The sequence below is a fragment of the Rhineura floridana genome, chromosome 15 (assembly GCF_030035675.1).
Source record: "Rhineura floridana isolate rRhiFlo1 chromosome 15, rRhiFlo1.hap2, whole genome shotgun sequence".
Taxonomy (NCBI): Eukaryota; Metazoa; Chordata; class Lepidosauria; order Squamata; family Rhineuridae; genus Rhineura; species Rhineura floridana.
In genome coordinates this window covers 23,863,966-23,882,814 of record NC_084494.1, presented here as the reverse complement: position 1 = coordinate 23,882,814, position 18,849 = coordinate 23,863,966, and the positions used below count along the sequence as shown (strand labels likewise).

At 41.6% G+C, this 18,849-nt stretch overlaps 1 protein-coding gene across 2 annotated transcripts; it reads right to left on the bottom strand.

Annotated features, from left to right (window-relative positions):
• Positions 1–153: 153 nt before the first annotated feature.
• On the bottom strand, positions 154–18,602 carry STX12 (syntaxin 12). 2 transcript variants are annotated; one of them, XM_061597290.1, is made up of 10 exons: positions 18,464–18,602; positions 18,215–18,331; positions 15,231–15,300; positions 13,798–13,897; positions 9,912–10,049; positions 8,918–8,961; positions 7,176–7,281; positions 5,189–5,261; positions 4,255–4,337; positions 154–2,046 (listed from the first exon to the last, which is right to left on the bottom strand). In XM_061597290.1, exons 2-10 carry the CDS (start codon positions 18,321–18,323, stop codon positions 1,954–1,956), a joined length of 816 nt encoding a protein of 271 aa, XP_061453274.1. In that variant the 5' UTR covers positions 18,324–18,331; positions 18,464–18,602; the 3' UTR covers positions 154–1,953. The 2 variants fall into 2 exon arrangements, with proteins under 2 accessions (XP_061453274.1, XP_061453273.1); XM_061597289.1 differs by having other exon boundaries at positions 18,485–18,602.
• Between the last annotated feature and the right edge of the window lie 247 nt (positions 18,603–18,849).

Sequence of the window (18,849 nt, the reverse complement as noted above, 5' to 3'; positions counted from 1 at the left end):
TGATGAAGTGCACTCTTATCCACAAAAACTAATGCCATAATAAATTATCTGGACGCCAAAGACTTTACCTATAGATAGCAGTTTTCTCCAGGCATTTAAAGTGATGTAAACCTTGGTATAGGTCTGAGCTGAAGGAAAGACACCATATCAAAATACTTTAAAAAATGTTTATTGACAGTTAAATGGAATGATGGAATAATAGTGCAAAGAAAGATGTGCAACTGTGGGCATCATCCTTCTCCCATGCCAATGTTCACAGTTTAGTAATTTAAATAAGTAAAATGTGAAAATTAATAAATAGAGAATGTGTCAGTAGAAAGATGTAGCAATTCCTTGGGTAGAATTGTAAGAGTCTATATACAAGTAAATTTCTTAGCCTTTTTTATATCGGTTAGCTTGCCAGAGTAAAAGCGACTCAAGAGCTCTCCCAGTGATTCCTCTAATATGTCAGTTCCAAGCAGACAAAAGGTCCAGGTCAGATATAATGAGGAACTATGGTTTCCCATTATGAAAACGGACTAAGATAAACCTTGGCATCATACACTCCATATATCTGTTGTGAACTAAAGAGAGGAAGATTAAAGTTTACTTGTAATTTTGAGCAAACTGCAGTTTCCTATTACAGTATATATAAATATGGAAAACTGGTTTATTTAGCCTGTTGTACATGACTGTGGTTTGTTTAAACCACAGCTAGGTTCAAGAGGCTAGGATCAAACCAGTTTCCAATATTTGAATGCAACAGGAAAATTAAGTATGCTCAAAGTCGCAAGAGTAAGCTCTTAACTTTTCCGCCCATCACATGCAAAGGAAGAGGAAAGGGGGAGTGCATGCAAGCCTGAAGTTCATTACAATATAACAGGGAACCTTGATTTCCCATGAGACTGAATGGGGTCACTGTCTCTCAGCCTAGGGAGAGAAGGAACATTCTTAGCCAAGTATAACACAAAGGTGAGAAATTTTCTATTGGAAAGACAGTGCCATAATTGCTCATAAAATGCATGTCCTTTTTTCTATGCCACCTCCATTTTTTACCCATTACAGGCTCTGTGCTGTATTTTTAATGTGCTGTAACATATAATGCATGGGCTTAGAAGTACAAAGTTGGGAAGAGGGAGTAGAGTAGTCCACCACTAACCACAGCTTCATTAGGTAACAAGACATTTGGACACATTATCACCACAAAAATGGAACAAGCAGAAAACCTGTTACCAATCACTAGATACAAACATTTCTAGGTCAGAATAGTCATCACTGAGTACATTCTTAGTTCCAAACCTAGGTGGCCAAAACATTTTTCATTATGTATGCCATTAAAAATGAATAGGGGGATTTTAAAGTTCTTGACAAGTTCAAGGCAAAGGCTGCTGCATAGGCTGGACTTTTAATCACCAGCCTGTGCTGCACTGAAGAGCAACTTCTGGAAGTTTCAGAAGCAGTATGCAATGCAGCAGAGGAAAGGGAGTGGCAGCTCATTACAGGCTCCTGAAGCAGCTCTCTGGATTACACCAAGAGATTTACTGGAGACAGAGAAGTGCTTGGTTAGATTCTGCCTTTCTTGGAAGTTGTTCCTATGCAAGTTACTTATAAAAGCAGCACATATTTAAAAAGTTTGTAGTGCATGTGTCAATTAACAAGACAATCTAGGTTACCAATCACACTTCTTCAACACTTTACATTCATGACAGCAATAGTATAGTAGAGAAAACAAAAAACCCACAAGTTAAATTACATAAAATAATTTTACATGAACTGATAAATATACTGTCTTCATGGTTCACTAAGTCCAAGAACTAGTTATCTTCATGTTAGTTTCTATATATTATAATTACTAGAGAAAAACCAGTTTGTGTTCCATCTCATCTCAATCAATTCATCCCACTGGATTTGTTTACCTGCTTTCCCCTGGGGGAAAAAAACCCTCTGCAATTAATTCAATTCCATGTAAGGACTTCATTTTGATGCCTGCCAGATAATGAGACCCAGGACTAAAGAAGCCACAGCCAGACCAAGAATCAGGATACAGATCTTCTTACGAGATTTCTTCTGTTAAAGGAAAACCAGATGGGAAAAATCCATTTATACAAGGAAAGTGGCAAGAGACCAACATTCAGCTCATTAATATTTGAGCAACAGAAAAGTGGGATGAGGTGGAACACAATAGTTAACCAAATGAGAAAGAGAACAGGTGATCAAGGCAACAACAGAAGTTGTCAAAAGAGTGCTTAAAACAATCAAGGCTAAAATGCACTAAAAAGAAAGCAATACAGGGTACAGATGTCTTGCTATTGGTGTTGATTGAAAGAAGCAAGAAGGTAGGTTTGTGCACAAAGGGGGCTTCCCCCTCACTTCCACTAAAGAGCAGCCATACTGTGTTGAAAGCTTTTAAAATTTGCCACTTTAAGAAACCCGCAGGTGTTCAGCACAAGGTGACTGATGTTTGGAAAAACTAAGGGAAATGTTTTCCTGTTCCTATATAGGTTGCTGTGCACATGTGCATGCAAGCATGTGCATGCAAGCATCATGTGCATGCAAGCACTGGTTCCCGATCAGTATAATAATTAGTGCAGTCAGCTAAGAAGTGTCTTCTTGATAGGGCACTTGTAGGGATATTTGATAAAATAAAATGAGTTGATAAAAGTGGTTTACAACAATTATAGTACAATAAAAACCACATAAAAATTTAAGATCAGAGATCATCAGCAAACTTTCACAGAAGACATTTCCTTAATTATCTGTATAAGCCTGGTAGCATAGAAAAGTTTTCAGCAAATGTTTAAAAGGTAGAAAGAAAAGAAGACATTTGCTTTCTTCTGCATTTTTAACTTGGAGATATATGCTGAAGTCAGTAAAGTGACTACCAAAGCTTTCCTAGTTATGAAGTGGTCTCCCAAAGGAGGCTTGCTTGACAGCACTCTATCATAATTTCAGTGCTAAACAAAGATTTTCTCATTTTTTAAAGCCTTTTAAACTGTCAGTCTCTTGTGGGTCTTTTTTTATTATTATTTATTTATAAAAAACTGTTTTAGGCTGCCTGAGTTTTACTATTTAGTTGTTTTATAGCTTTCTCAACTGTTTTAATTATTGAATGTTATTGTAAACTGCACTGATAATTTTCTTCAAGGATGGTACAAAAATTCCTGTAACAAACAAGTATTTCATTGGCTTGTTTACGATTTGTACTTTTAATGCATCTTAACATTTATTTTTTTAAAATAGCAACACACACTTTGAGATGGAGAATAGAAAGGGTTAGACATTAAAAAGAGGAAGGGCCACAGCAAGGAGACAGGATGCTGGTGTATAGATCCTGGGCTCAACAGAAGATATGAGACATATCCAGTTAGAGAAGAATCTTAACAGCAGGGTTGGGAACGGCCTTGGAGAGCCACTGCCCATCAGAGAAGAAGGCACTGAGCTAGGTGGACCAGTGGTCTGACACAATATCACAGTTTTATAATGCTCTAACTTCTCATATTTAGGAGCTAAATCTACAGAACTAAAATAGGATCAAGAAGTGGTGCTGTTCAGGTATCCTGCACTTGTCCCCTCCATTCTCCAAGGAGAACAGGTACTCCTGTTTTCTCACACCTGTACTGCCACAGTCAAGCTTAGCAGGGGACAAAGAGATCAAGCAGGGCAACATTGCATCATTTGAACTGTGTACCTTCTGAATTATGTACCACCTAAGAAAGGTACTGCTATGAGAATATAGTAGTAGCACAATCAGTATAGCATCAAGCTGTAGTAAGACAAGTGTTAGCTATCCACCATTCTTACAGGGTCTCCTATAAGGCTTTAAGAGCTATGGTGAGTGCCTCTATGTTGTGCAAAGGATAAATTCACTGGTAAGGATCACTACAGAAAAAGCAATGCATTTTTCATCCATTTTAATTTGAAAGTGTCATGAGGAATTGAAAAAGTATGACACCCTCTTTCCATGTGCTTTAGAACAGCGTTTCCCAACCTTTGGGTCCCCGGATGTCGTTGGACTACAATTCCCATCAGCCCCAGCCACCATGGCCAATCATCATACTCAGAGTAGACCCATTAAAATTTATGAGCATGACTAACTTAGATCCATTAATTTCAACTCTAAACAGAACTTAGTTGGATACAATCCCATGTTTCAAGAGGCTCCACTGTATCTTTTGTGTAGAAAGTCAACAAGACTGGTTCAATTACCACTTCCCTTCTTTTAAAGTGGTGGTGCAATTGTTTCCATTTTGGAACACAGGGCTGCACAAAGGTTACCTGATAATAAGCAGCTCTCTGTAACTGTTCATTTGCGCTTTCCACGTGGACTTCTGAATTTTCTACATTTGCTTCTATGCTATCTATAGGGAAGAAGATAACACACTTAAAAACCAATCATCACAGATGTACAATTCTCTCAGTATAGCCTCTATGTTAGTGATGGGGAAATCTTGTTCTGCGGGGGCCTGAACTAATGCTAGCAGAGATCTCCTCTCCGCTTCCATCGCTTCATCTGTTTCAGCTTTCTCCACCATTTCCCCCTTCCCTTATGAAATAAGGCCAAGGGTTTCAGGTTCCCCATCTCTGCTGTATGCCATTGCTATAATTAAGCCTGTTGAGTCACTATATAGTTATTTTACCATTAAATCAGAGATGCTGTGACAACCTGATATACTGGGTCTCAAAAACCATTGATCAACAACACCAGTTCACTTTCAGAAGGTAAAGTGAGTACCTCAAGCCGCACCTTTTAAAGCGGCCACACACCTCTATTTTGGCACATTAAAAAAAGTTAACGCTTTTGTGCAAATGCATGATGTGTGCACATAAACCTAGAATCAAAATCAACAATAAGCTTTAACACATCATTTTCATGCGCTATAAACATTTTCTAGAAATGGCAGCATTATCAAGTCAGTCCCAAAAGCAGCCAAATGAGTTTCTGCCATTGGTCTTCATCATCAGCTTATTTGTAATAGTTCAAGTCATATTATATATTTAGAGCACAATTGGGGGACCTGCCAATTGTCACAAACAGCACCCAATTTGTTTCCAAGGTCTCCAATATGAATCCTTAGCTAGTGACATACCCTCACTTAGTCTGTCATAGGCTGAATATTTAACCACACACATCCATAAAACAGTTGCAAAATCAGTAAGCTGGAGATGAAATGTCATGGCTTAAGCCACAGTAAACCAGACACTGTCTTACCAATCATATCTCCCTGATCATGTATCATCATAGCCAAATCCTTAAATATCTGGTTCACATCCAAGATATCTGCCTGAAAGGAAGAAGGTTGTGATGAATTACTTCCATTTTTCCCGTGTTTACTGAACCCATTAGAAAAAAATAACACAGAAGGACCACCATCCTACTCAGGTGTGGGGAGTCTTTGGCCCTCCAGATGTTGCTGGACTACAACTCCCATCAACCCTGGCTATTGGCCATGCTAGCAGGAGTTGATGGGAGATGTAGTTCAGCAACATCTCGAGGTCCAAAAGTTTCTCACCCCTGATTTAGATCCAAAGAACCATACTGATATAATGAGGCTTTTTTGCCTACTTTCCTGCTACAGTTGTCTGAGCCCCCGAAAAGCCACTCCTATGGATGTGCTTCAGTATTATATTAATAAGCTGTCCAGAGGGCATAGTTAATTGGGCAGTATAAAAATGCCCCAAATAAAAATTATGCTCACAAGAAATGGTTCTTTGGATCCAAGTACCTTCATCCCTTTGAAATGGAACATTTATCACCATGTTTCTCAAAATATATGAAGATATCGCCATCTTCAAAACTTAGATGGCTTTCTTTAACTTGCCTCCAAAACTACAGAAACATCATTGGATCTATCTGCCTGGCTCCTGTACTATTAAGTGCTGCTTCTTCCCCACCTGACGTGCTCCTACCCCTTCAAGCATATTTCCTCCCCCCATCCCAGCTGCTACACTTTCCCCTCGAGCTTAGGGTAAATATATCCTCCACTCCTCCCTTTTAGAAAGAAGGAAACCCCCCAACCTTGACAGCATATAAGTCTGCATACGCAAGACTGTTATGTCCCCCTATCTGGTGGGGTCTTGCTCTCTCCCCAGCCCCAATCTTAAAAGTTCTAGGTTACAGACTTTGCTGGAGACTCATCTAAGCATCAAGTGAGCAAAACAGTGAGTAACTCTCATTATTGCCAATGGTGGATAGATAAGTTTTTCTCCCTCCCTCATAATGATCGAACTCATGGGCTGAATGTTGGAAGATTTAGGACAGACAAAAGAAAGTACTTCTTCAGTGCATAGTTAAACTATAGAACTCGCTTCCACAAGAAGCAGTAATAAGAACATAAGAAGAGCCTGCTGGATCAGGCCAGTGGCCCATCTAGTCCAGCATCCTGTTCTCACAGTGGCCAACCAGGTGCCTGGGGGAAGCTCGCAAGCAGGACCTGAGTGCAAGAACACTCTCCCCTCCTGAGGCTTCCGGCAACTGGTTTTCAGAAACATAATGCCTCTGACTAGGGTGGCAGAGCACAGCCATCATGGCTAGTAGCCATTGACAGCCCTGTCCTCCATGAATTTGTCTAATCTTCTTTTAAAGCCATCCAAGCTGGTGGCCATTACTGCGTCTTGTGGGAGCAAATTCCGTAGTTTAACTATGCACTGAGTAAAGAAGTACTTCCTTTTGTCTGTCCTGAATTTTCCAACATTCAGCTTCTTTGAATGTCCACGACTTCTAGTATTGAGAGGGAGAAAAACTTTTCTCTATCCACTTTCTCAGAAAAACTTGGGTGGCCACTGATTGGGTGGCTTTAAAAACAGGATTAGACAAATTCATGGAGGATAAGGCCATCAATGGCTACTAGTCATGATAGCTATGCTCCAACTCCATATTTGGAGGCAGTATGCTTCTGAATACCTGTTGCTGGAAAATGCAGGGGGACAGTGCTCTTGCATTCAGGTCCTGCTCCCATGCTTACTATGGGCATCTGGTTGGCCACTGTGAGAAAGGATGCTGGACTTGATGAGTCATTGGTTTGATCCAGCAAGCTCTTCTTACATTCAATTATCCTGAAAGAGGCACTTTTCAGCTAGAGAGTATCCCAGTGTTCAAAGAAAGAAAATGCAGAGAACCTTCAATTCCCCAGAGTTCTACTCTCTTAGATCTCTTTAAATATAACAAGCTAATTTGGTTCAAGTCCTAATCCACTCACCTCTAACTGCCTGATGGCAGTTTCTCTCTCCTTAATTAGTTCAAGATCTTGTTCTGTTATTGCTACGTCTTCTTCTTGAGACTGCATCTGATTCCACTCTTCATTGCTGCAGGAAGAATGTGACATTACGGTCTGCTCTCTTCCAACTCTTAACAGAATACTCACTTGAATGCAAATCATTTGGGTTTTTTTTTTTTAAAGTCATCCAAGTATTGCTTGGATTCTGTCTTATACATTTATTAGCCCTTGAGTGTTCTCCATGGACCTGTCTCAAAAGCACAGAACCTGGAAGGAGCATAGAATCTATTTTAAATATATGCAAAGAGAAACTAGAAATGATGGTGCATGCTTTGCCATCTGTAGAAGTACTATTTGCATAGGAAAACACTATGTGTGAAGCAAGCCATCAAACAGATCTTGAAAAGGACTGTTTAAGATGTACCCAAAGGCAATGGGCTCCCTTTTTTACTTGCCCTTAGATGAGCTTGGCAAAGTTCACAGATGTGCATGTCCTCATATATTATTTCAATACAGGATACAACTCAAGTATCTTGTTTCTCATTCTCCCGACACCAACCAAACACCATGTTTCTTACAGGTATTACCATCTAAATAAATTCCATAACTTTACAGGCTGAAATGTTACGATCTAGGAGTACATACCTCTTACTTTTTTAAAAAAACGATGAGCCCTCTGACTACATGGAAGTTCTTTAGGATTTCTGTAACATTTTTCTCTATTAAAGAAAAGTCCATCTTGTGCATTTACCTCGAGTGTCTGATTTTGGATAAAAGGAGAAACTGTGCTCTCCAAATAATGAGCAAATAATTTATTGTCCAATTTAATGCAAAATTTGTCTGTTTTATCCCATTTTTCTCATGAAAATTCCTATGCTCAGTTCATGCGTCTCGCAGAAAAATCTGAAGATGTTTTTATAAGTGATAGCATTGATGTAATCTAGGCATCAGAGCTTCAAAGCTTGCAGACATCATCCTGAAGTATGGTACCAGATTAAATACATAATAATAATACACATCTTGGCAACACTGTGCATACTAATAGTAATCTGAACTAGTTCTGTGATGCAAGGGATCAGAGTTTTCTTGCAACTCTGCCCCCAACAGTCACATTTAAAAATAATTTTGGTAAAGGTCAAAATCTGCATTTATACTCAAGCATGACAGGCCTATTTGAGATGTTAAAAGCTAAGCCATGATTTGACAATCGGGGCTGTGTACACGACTGGCACACTCCCTTCTCACCCTCCCAATTCCCTTTCTCTTTCTTCCCTGTTTGCAATAACAATTATTTGTGCAAATCAGATGCCACAACCAACCAGTGACCACAAACCACAGTTTGTTTCCAACCAGAGATGATGCCATGGTTCAGACTGGATTTCCAATTCTTGTCAGGATAGAGACCATGGTTGTGGTCACCATATTTTGCCTGATTTGGACTTTCACAAAACTATCATCAATGCTAACCGGGAAGCAAGTGAGGAAATCAGTGTACATACAGAGGGAGCACATGAGCCTGAAGTACCCATCAACTGTTAGGCCATGACTACAGTCTTGTTCCGAATCAAAAGTCAAAATGCTTTGTTACATAGGAACAAGTTATGAATGCACCAATGGCAGTCTTCTTTTCTCCATCCATATTTTTCCAAGTCAAGACACACAATGAAGGATTTTGTATTTGACGAGACAAAAGCAACGGGTCACTTCAAAGCAGTAGATATTACCTGTCAAATGAGACCAGCTGCTCTTCTCTGTGTCTCTCATCTCCCTGGAGAAAAAGAATTTTGTTCTAATCAGACAAGGTAAGATTTGTATTAAGTGGACCAGAGGATGTGATTTAGCACTTGAGCATGTTATGGCCTGATCACCAACACTATTGCCTGTATGTCCTGCTGACTTCAATAGAAATGACATTAAAACATTATAAATGGAAAGGCTTTGCAATGGTTGACAATTTTAAAAATTATTTTTAATGAAAAGATTTCAAGGTTGCCTGCCAGCCCAAATTTCCAAGGTGACAACACAGTACAGTAAGTTTTTTTTTTTAAATCCAGTAACTGGAACTGAACAGAACTAAACTGGAAGGGACAAAGATCTCAAGTTGAACCTCCTGTTGCAAGGGATGATTGCGCACCGCCTCCACTCCCCCATCCCCTAGAATCAACCTACATAATCCAGACCACTCTGAGTGTGCAATCCAGGGTCACTACCCTTATGACTAGGAATATTTCTTCCTGTCCATAAAAAATGGTAATTAGTCAGACCCCATCCCCCGAGTGAACCTGGATCTCTCCTTACCCCACTCAACTTGGCCAATATTAGCATCAATGCTGAATCTAGCCCTGATATGAGAAAAACTAGGAAGCAACTATTGATAGAAACAGTAGTTATGATAATAAGGGGAGAGGAAATGGAGGAAATTGTCTTTGAAAAAAGCAGGATGACCCATTTCAAACAACCTATTCCCTTCTCTCCAAGCAAGAATCCTGGTAGACTGTGACCACACTCCAACAATATTTCATTACTGTGCTTGCTGAAAAGCATAGAGTGCTATCTCGGTCCAACAGATTACAGGATCAGCTATGAAGCCCAGCTAAAACCAGGGGCAAGAACGGTCATGTTAACAGGATAATACCATACTTTATTATTTTTAAAAAATCTAAAAGAAGCCTCTAACTTAATCTTTTTGTTTAGGAAAGGTTTGGCTGACAAACTTACAGAGAGCCGGGAACCAGCTCTTGCCCGGGCAACAGTTTCCTTCTCTTTCTCTGACACTCTTCTTTGCACCGCTTGAAAGTTATTTAAGGCTGCAGAAAAGTCGTTCATCAAACGCTCCTTCTGAAGTTTCTCCTGGCGCTAGAAAACATAAATTATACCTATGGCTAATTGTGTATAACTGCATCAAGAAGCACCCAACAACAACTTCAAGAAAATATCTGTGCCTTATTTCTAACTCTCTAGCTTTCAGAATTACTGTTACAGATGTAATAATTCTCAAGGATCACTTAAACCAAGTCATTGCCCCTCATTCATGTACAATGGCATAAAGTAACCTTTTCTCCCTTAAAGTATAATAATAATAATAAATTTATTATTATCCGCCCTTCATTCTGAGATTCCAGGGCAGGTTACAACAATTTAAAAGACAATCTTAGAACAATTTTAAACAACTTACAATCACAAAAATAGGATGGGTCCTAAAAATATACATCTCAGATGTCAAAGGTCGGGATAAAGAGGTGCATCACTATAACATGCTGCCATGCATTCAAAAGCTGTGTTGCCATATTGCTCTTTTGGCTTCATCTATGGGGTCTATTAGTTTAAAGATAGCAGCAATGGGCTGCAGACAAAACAGGTTATAGAAGGACAGCGCATCAGCTGTGCCAATCAGCAGCCATACTGCAGCACAGAAACGGAAGTTGTCCATTTCTAATAAGCAGGGCAAGATGAGCCTGATGACACAGAAGCCCCTGCCAAGATGAGACACATTCCCACACCCCACCCAAAACATATAGGCAGCAGCAAGAAGCAGGGATAAGGATTGGCCATTCATATATTGGCACACGCACCTGCTGCAAGCTGAGCCCATAAACCCGTCCCCTCAAGTTTATGGGCTGGAAAGAACAACCTGTTTCCCTGATCAAAAAGCCAAGCTTCACATGCTCCTTGGGGGAGGGGGGGGGAGGAAAGGAGGCACACAAGACACACCTTTCTCAGTACACATTTTGGGTCTCTCCTGCTGCAGCTTACAAGTAGCTTACAACCCCTTCTCAGAGGGGTTGTTCTCCCTCTGAAAGAACAGGTTTGTAATCTATGAATACTCCTGGATTCCAACTTGTCCCTGGAGTCTCAAGTGGCTTCAGTGGCTAGGAGTGGTTATGCTCAGCTTAGGTTGGTTCACCAGCTACAGCATTCCTGGCTCATGATAGCCTGGCCTCAGTTGTCCATGCTCTGGTGACCTCTCACCTGGAATACTGTAATGCACTCTATGTGGGGCTCCCCTTGAAGACAGTCCAGAAGCTGCAGTCAGTACAAAATGCGGCTGCTAGGTTGGCAAGCGGGGCAACCTAATGGGACCATATGTCACCAGTCCTGAGAACAGTGCCCTGGCTGCCGGTAGGCTACTGGGCCCAATTCAAAGTATTTGTACTAGCATACAAGGCCCTAAATGGCTTGGGACCCAATTACCTAAAACAGCACCTTCCTCAGTATCAACCATCTTGGCCCCCCCAATCAGCAGGGAAGGCCCTGTTGGTTTTGCCGCCACTGGGGGGGGGGGCTGCCCGTTTGGCACTGACCTGTGACAGGGCCTTCTCGGTGATGGTCCCCCATTTGTAGAATGCCTTCCCTAGTGAGGTGCATCAACGTCCCTCACTATTAACTTTTAGGAGAACTTTTAAAACATTCCTGTTGGCCCAGGCATTTGATGGCTGAAAGTCCTACCCCTGGCCTGGCAACACTGAAATTAGTCTGAGAGTAGGCGATTGCTTTTACGAGCTTTTAACTGTTTTTAGAAGTTTTTAATTGTATTGTTTTAGTACTGACATGTTTGCAGTCCTGTACTCCTTTGAAGGAAGGAGTGAGATATACATTTAATAAACAAAAAAAAACAAGCGTCTGGTAACAGGAATGCAACTGATCAAAGTGGACATGGGCTACAATTCTAATGTCTGACCAGGCTTGATGGTGATGGAGTGGCTCAGCTGTCACTGCACCCACAGAGCTCACACCAGCCAGGGTAGGAGGTGGAGGCAGGGAAGGAAGTGTTCCGCTGCTGCACCAGCTCTCAGGATGGTGCAGCAAAGAGGCCTGGATCAGGCCTGTTGCCATCACATGATAGCAGCAGCACCAGCACCAGCTCAGGATCCAGTAGATTCTGTGCTGGCCAAGCACCCCACCCCTGAAATGCCCCATTCCAGGGTTTTTCACTGGCTACCGTTGAAAGGGATACTGCCAGTGGTAGGTCTGGCCCTCCATATGGGCAGGCAGGGGCATTGTGGTGCACCTTGATGGCAGGGATTCCATGCAGACGCTGGAGCTTTTCTGCTAGCTGGTGAAGCCCAGCAGGGACACCTCTGCTCCATCAAAATCTCCTCCAGCATACTAGATCGAGGGTTTGGATTGCTCTGCCCAGTCTCCATTGCTTTTTTTTAAAAAAAAGGTAGTGAGCATTTTTTTTTGCAGCTACGCTAGCAACCAGTCTTATTTGCTGGTACAAGAGTGGGGAAAATGTTACACTGTTTGAGAAAGTTTTATAGAGGCTGTGGGTGGGAATATGGTGGGGTTGGGGAGAGAGAGTGTAGACTCTTTGGAGTTGCAATGACTACCATCACACTACGTGTGCAAGAATCTCTTTTACTGTTTACTGGCATTAAGCACTGAAGTAGAAGACACACACTTCCAACTGTGCTACTAAATATTTCAAGGGAAAGGTAATCAAGAAATCATAGTTAAGGGGAGGTGGCAATTTTTTTTCTATATAACCACTCCCTCCTTTCCTCCATGGTTTGGGAAGCAAAACAATACACAAGTGGATAAAACCTTGCTACATATAAGCAGAGGCACAACAGGCAGTCTCAAAAGTTGGCCTCCAGTAACTTCTTGCCATTTTGTGGCACCCTTTCCTCAGGCTGTACCTAATCAAGCAACTTTTGTGTTACAAGGCTGACATTTATCCCTATCACAGGCTGAGTATGTCACTTGCAACCTTAGCTTTCTTATGTGCTGCCCATGTGCTGAATATTTATCATTTCAAACACTTCTATGCACTGAATCTTGCCCACAGTTAGTCACCTCATCTACTTGTCAGGTGCTGGAAGAAGAGCAGGCCTTACTTTTGATCGGACAACCAGAGCATCTCACATCCACTGTGGGCAGATACCACTCTGCATTAATGGCTCCATATAGAAGCATCAGAACAGACTGAGGAGGGGAAACAATTGGCCTAGATGAGATTTGTCTTTTGAGTAACCATTAGTGCTCTAGAGTGGAGAGTCTCCATCAGTTTCATGCACTAGCAGGCACTGAAAGATACAAAGATTAATTTGCCTTCATCTGTTGTTTCCACACTCATTACAGCAGATGGAAGTGCAGGATTAACCCCCTTCCCCAGAATACTAATAAAATTCCAGGTCAAAAAGCATCATGTGCCAGTAAGTCACAGATATAAAAAGAGTTCAGCCTTTAAATCAGGGATGGGAACCCTGTGGCCCTCCACATGTTGCGGCATTACAATCAGAGCTTGGAAAAGTTACTTTTTTGAACTACAATTCCCATCAGCCCAATCCAGTGGCCATGCTGGCTGGGGCTGATGGGAGTTGTAGTTTAAAAAAAGTAACTTTTCCAAGCTCTGATTACAATTCCCATCATTCCTGGCCACTGACTATGACTAACGGGAGTTGAGAGTCCACCAACATCTGAAGGTTCCCCATTCCTGCTCTAAACGATGGACCTCACTCACCCATTACTTTTACACAGCATCCTGTATCACCTATCAAAAAGAATGTTGGGATTCCTAGTTATTTTAAAGCCACACTCATATTGCCATTCTTAACAAGAAAGTTTTCCTTCCAATCCACCAAAACAAAGAAGATTCACAAACCTGTTCCGATGCAGATAAGGGGAGTGGCAGGGAGCCCAGCTCCTTCAGGTATTCATTGGTCTCTTTGGCAAGCCGGTTTGCTGTGTTCTGCAACTGTTGTCTATGAACAGGTAATGCATTGTTCAGCTGATTTCTAGACTCTTCAAAATGGAAACTTGAACACATAAACAGGAACTATGCTGCCCACAAATCTAATTTTTTCTTCACTTGGTTATGACAGCCACATGATCCTTGTTGGATATCTTCACGTGTTAAAATTCCATATCCTCCAGAGCTACTGAAAGCAGACAAGCTTTCCTAAAGAGACATTCCTTCTGTAGAAGCTTTTTTAGCCTCGCCTCTTTGATTATACAGCCACAAGAGTGGCTGTGTACTATAGCCAGCATGGATTTTTCGCATTCTGCAATGTTAAATTGAAAATACCCCTCCACGCCATTCTGATGCTTCCCATAAGCTCATTTCAAAACAAAATCTTACAAAACATACAGTCCTGAACTCAGAAGCGCTTGCTTAACAATCCTCTAAATTTGCATGGCGATACACAAAACAGTCAGACAGAATCAAGAGTTCAACGTGTAAAAAGAGAGAGGGAAAAACCAGGCCCCTGTTGGACTTTTCTGTCAGAGTTCTCATAATTTGTTGAAATTAATTAAAACTCAGCCATGTTCACAGAGTACTTGTAATCCTATTACTGACCTTGCCCCATACCCTGACCTTCATCTTCTGCAGTGTAAAAGTTTAAAAAATGCCTGGCTGATTTTCAATTAATTTAAGAAATTTTACATTGAACTTAATGATAACGTCAGGCATGCTTAGTAAGAACCAACTGTCAGTGTTCTAAAAACCAGATTCACAGCTGCTGGGCTTGCCTAATCAGGGCACCACTTAATCAGGGCACTTGCCCGTCCGCCCACCCAATCTCCTCCCCGCTCCTCCCCCAGGTCAGTTTCACCTATCCTAAACATGATTGCACAAAAATAAATCCCACTGAACTCAAAAAATATGCAAATGATCAAGCCTACCCTCCCTTCTCCTCCTTCCTATCCCCTCCCTCTTGCCTCTTCCCTGGGCCAGGGCTGATGGGAGCTGGAGTCCAACAACATCTGGAGGACCATAGGTTCCCCATGACTGCTGCACATAAAGTCACCCCAAGCAACTTTGCACAACAGGGAGTGGGCTGGGCTAGAACCCCTCTCTCTGACGCACTATGACTATTGTGGTTTTACTTGCTGGGAGATTTTTATTTCTTTTTACAGGAAGGAGCATTAAAAATGCTGTATCTCCCATTCCAGCTTGAAGCGGTGTAATCCATTCAAGAAACCACATGCATCTGTGTAGGCCAGATCCTCAGAGTTAAGAAATCTAAAATTCATCCGAATATTTGTCTTTGCCATTGTAGTGCACACCCTAAGGCTTGCTCAGGGCACACTTACAGGTTTTCCTGCAGTTTGCTGGAGTCCTGCTTGGTTCCTAGCTGACTCATCAAGTTCTTTATCTGAGAAGCTGTGGAAGCAAAATTGACAATGTCAGATCTTGGTATCAAAGAAGCTCACCTCTGAGCAGGCGTTGCTACAAAAACATTGCTCAACTCACAGTCAGATCCTAACTTTATCTACTCAAAGATTAGTTGCATTTGTTTCAGCAGTGTGTGCAGCTTAAAGATTGCAAAGGATTTTAAAGGATTTCACTATTTCTAGGAGGGAACATAGTACATTCTTTGGGGCAACACAAAGTTGTCTGTCAATGAACTAACAACACATTTACAGTCAGACCCTTGGGTTCTAATAGATATGACTGCACAGATTACTGAAAGTAAACTTCAATCATTAAAAAACTACTTCTGAAATTATTTTATCTGTCACCAGTAAGTGACAAAGTGCAAAGCAGCAATAAAGCAGTAAGTGACAGGGCAAAGGTTAAATCTACAATCTAAACTGGAAGGAGAGAGAAGACAGACATACTTACTTGGGAGTCCTATTGCAGCCTTCACCAAGCTGGTGCTCTCCAGATGCTTTGGACTACATCTGGAAGACACCAGATTGGTGAAGGCTGACCCACTTAATTCAATGGGTCTTACTTCTGGGTAAACTTCCATAGGAAGGGGCTGCAAGGCTTCATTTTGGTACCGAGTTTTAATATGCACATTTCACTGATTTCCCACTTTTTCCTTGTACAAATTAGCAGCTATTTGAAAGACAGAAATGAAGGATGTGGGGAGAGAAATAGGTCTAAGGACAGAGACAAGAACAGAACCACTCTGCATTCACTTCTGAAAACTGTTCAGTCCCAGGCTGATGTGTATTCTGTCTATACGCTGCTAATCCACAGATAATTAAATCAGACATAACAGACACCTTCCCAAAGTGATAAGCAATTATGGTATATATAGTTCCAAGACTCATGGCTTACTTGTGCTAGGCTGCAAATGTTTTAAGATCAAGCTGGCCTGCAACAATGCTTAAATAAAGGCTGGGAATATCAAGGTGCTAAATTCTGCAATTACTTGTGCAAAATCACATAACAGTTGTCCTGAATATTAGCCTGCCAGAGCATACACAATGGCTGCATTTCAGTGTGAAAATAAAGCCTGGTTCAGTGCTACTTTGACAAGCCTCTGTGAGCCTAAGCAAAGGTTTGCATGCTCGCCCACTCCTCTTGGCTGCACAGGAGGGGAAGCATGTAAGCCTGTTTGGGTCATGGAGGGTTGAACTATCAATGATAAACCATGATTAAGTAGTATATGCTAACTGGGCCACAGCTTTCCAATCAACCTATTAGTTCAAGAGAGTGGCAGCAGTTCAGTTACAACTGTTCTGGGTGGTTCTGTGTTACAGTGATCCCGCTTCTACCGAACACAACTACTGCTCAGCACCATAGGAACTGAGTTCTAGAACAGGTGCACAGGCACAGTCCTGTTAGTTGCAAGGAATTACTGTGAGTAGCCTTGAGCTGTATCCAACTAAGTTCTATTCAGAGTAGATTCACTGAAATTAATGGACCCAAGTTAGTCATGTACATTAATTTCAATAGGTTCACTCGGAATATGACTAACTTAGGTCCATAAATTTCAATGGGTTGACTCCAAATAGTTGGATACAACCCAAGGCTATTCACGTTAATTCCTTAAAACTAGCATGGCTGTGATTGTGCACCTGTTCTAGAACTCCAAGACTGCAATCCTAACTTCATTTACCTGGGAGTAGGCCTCATTAAACTGAATAGAATTTATTTTTGAGTAGACACTGTTAAGATTGCGCCATGATCAATTTAAAATGGGACTGAAATGAATTCAAGAACTTCTCATTAAATGCATGCTATTCTTTGGAAATTTCAAGAACAGCAACTAAATTGGAAATTTGAAAACAGATGCTTATTCTGATGGTGCAGGGAAAAGAAATGTTGATTAGAGAAAAATCCAAAGCAAGAAAAATGTTAGAAACTCAAATATCAACAAGGTTTCTATCCAGTAGGCATTACTGTAGGAAACAAAAATAGCCAATAATGGCTTTGCACAGAAGACCGATGGTAAAATTCATACCCTTTAGGTCATTATAATCTACAGTACATGCACTTCACACCTGTTGACAAAGCAGAAGTGATTTCCTTGTTGTCAATACAGAATATGTGAAGTGGCTCTGAGGACATTAATAATTATAAGGCAACTACTGTATTATTGGGTGAAGGGTGGACAGGCTGGCAATGAGCTGAGATTGACTCATCCCTTTGCAAGATTTCTCCTAAACCTTTGGATATAAATAATGAAGCCATCTGTAGTTTTACTTTTTTAAGAATACAGACTGTGCTGTTATTTTATTCTTTTCTTGTAAATGATACTTAACTTATGTCACAGTACAAAACAGATGAGTAAAATAAGCTTTAGGACCACAAACACAGAGGAAGAGGCCAGGGATAAACCCTTGGTGGTGGTGTGTGCAGGGTGGGAAAGAGATTAGTTTTTTTTAAAAAAGGAAGGGGGGAGATAAAAACAGGTAAAGGAAGGGTGATGAGGTGGGCATTTTATTTGCTTTCTATTATTGTTTTTGTTTTAACTTTTACATAAAAGAGATCGTTAGTGTAAAGACAGGGTAAAGATCTTTTAAGCAATTCCCTGGGACTTCGGAACTGCTTGCCACTATAATCCTGATGCCAAGGCACAAGAAATCAGTGCTTGGAAGTTCAAAATCTGAATGTCTTTTTAAGCTGTAAGCCGCCTTGAACATTTGAAAACGGAAAGCCGCGATCTAACAAAATTAAAAGAAAATAAGGCGGCGTTAGGAGATGGAACAGAGAAAGAGAAACATATGATGAGGGGGAATAACGGATTTTTTGAGGGGGGGCGAATTCAGAAGGCATGAGGGGATTATACTTAGGCACAGTAGGCGTGCGTGGGGAAAAGCGAATCAAGATTTTCACTCACTGCACTGTGCCAGGCGCTGTACATTGGTGCTGCAGATCTGGATAATGGCGTTGAAGTCCCGGGGCGGAAGCCCCCCCGGGCGGTAAGTCTCTAACGGGCCGTACGACATGGCTGAGGCTGAAAGCCAAACAGAAAACGAAACAAGAAAAATAAAAAATGTGTGTCAAAAGAGCCGAGCCGGACTACCACCACAGAGGCCTTCACAGCTACGCATGCGCAGAAAACAAGGCCCTGCCTTGTCTTCCCTACCGCGCAGGCGCAGAAAAGTACCCCCGAAGTGACAGGCTGCGACACGATCTCTTCGGCCTTCCTTCGCTCAGCTTGAAGGCGCGGCGGCTAGTTGGGTGTGTTGACACGTAGAGAACTTCTGCGCGTGCGTCGTATTCCCCTTTTTTTCTCCCCCTCCCATCTAGACGCGCATGCTCCCGGTAGTCCAACTGGCGCCGCCTGAAAATGAGGCTGGGTGTCATGACAACGGGATGCAGATCAGAATTGTCGATACTTGGGACAGGCCGCCCTTGTGAGCTGCCGTCGTAGTGGTCGAATGTACTCTGAATGGGGACAGCCCTTGCGCCTCCGCTACACCTCACTGTAGGGTGTTGTGTAAAGTTTCTGCCCCTGTTAAATTCCAGAGC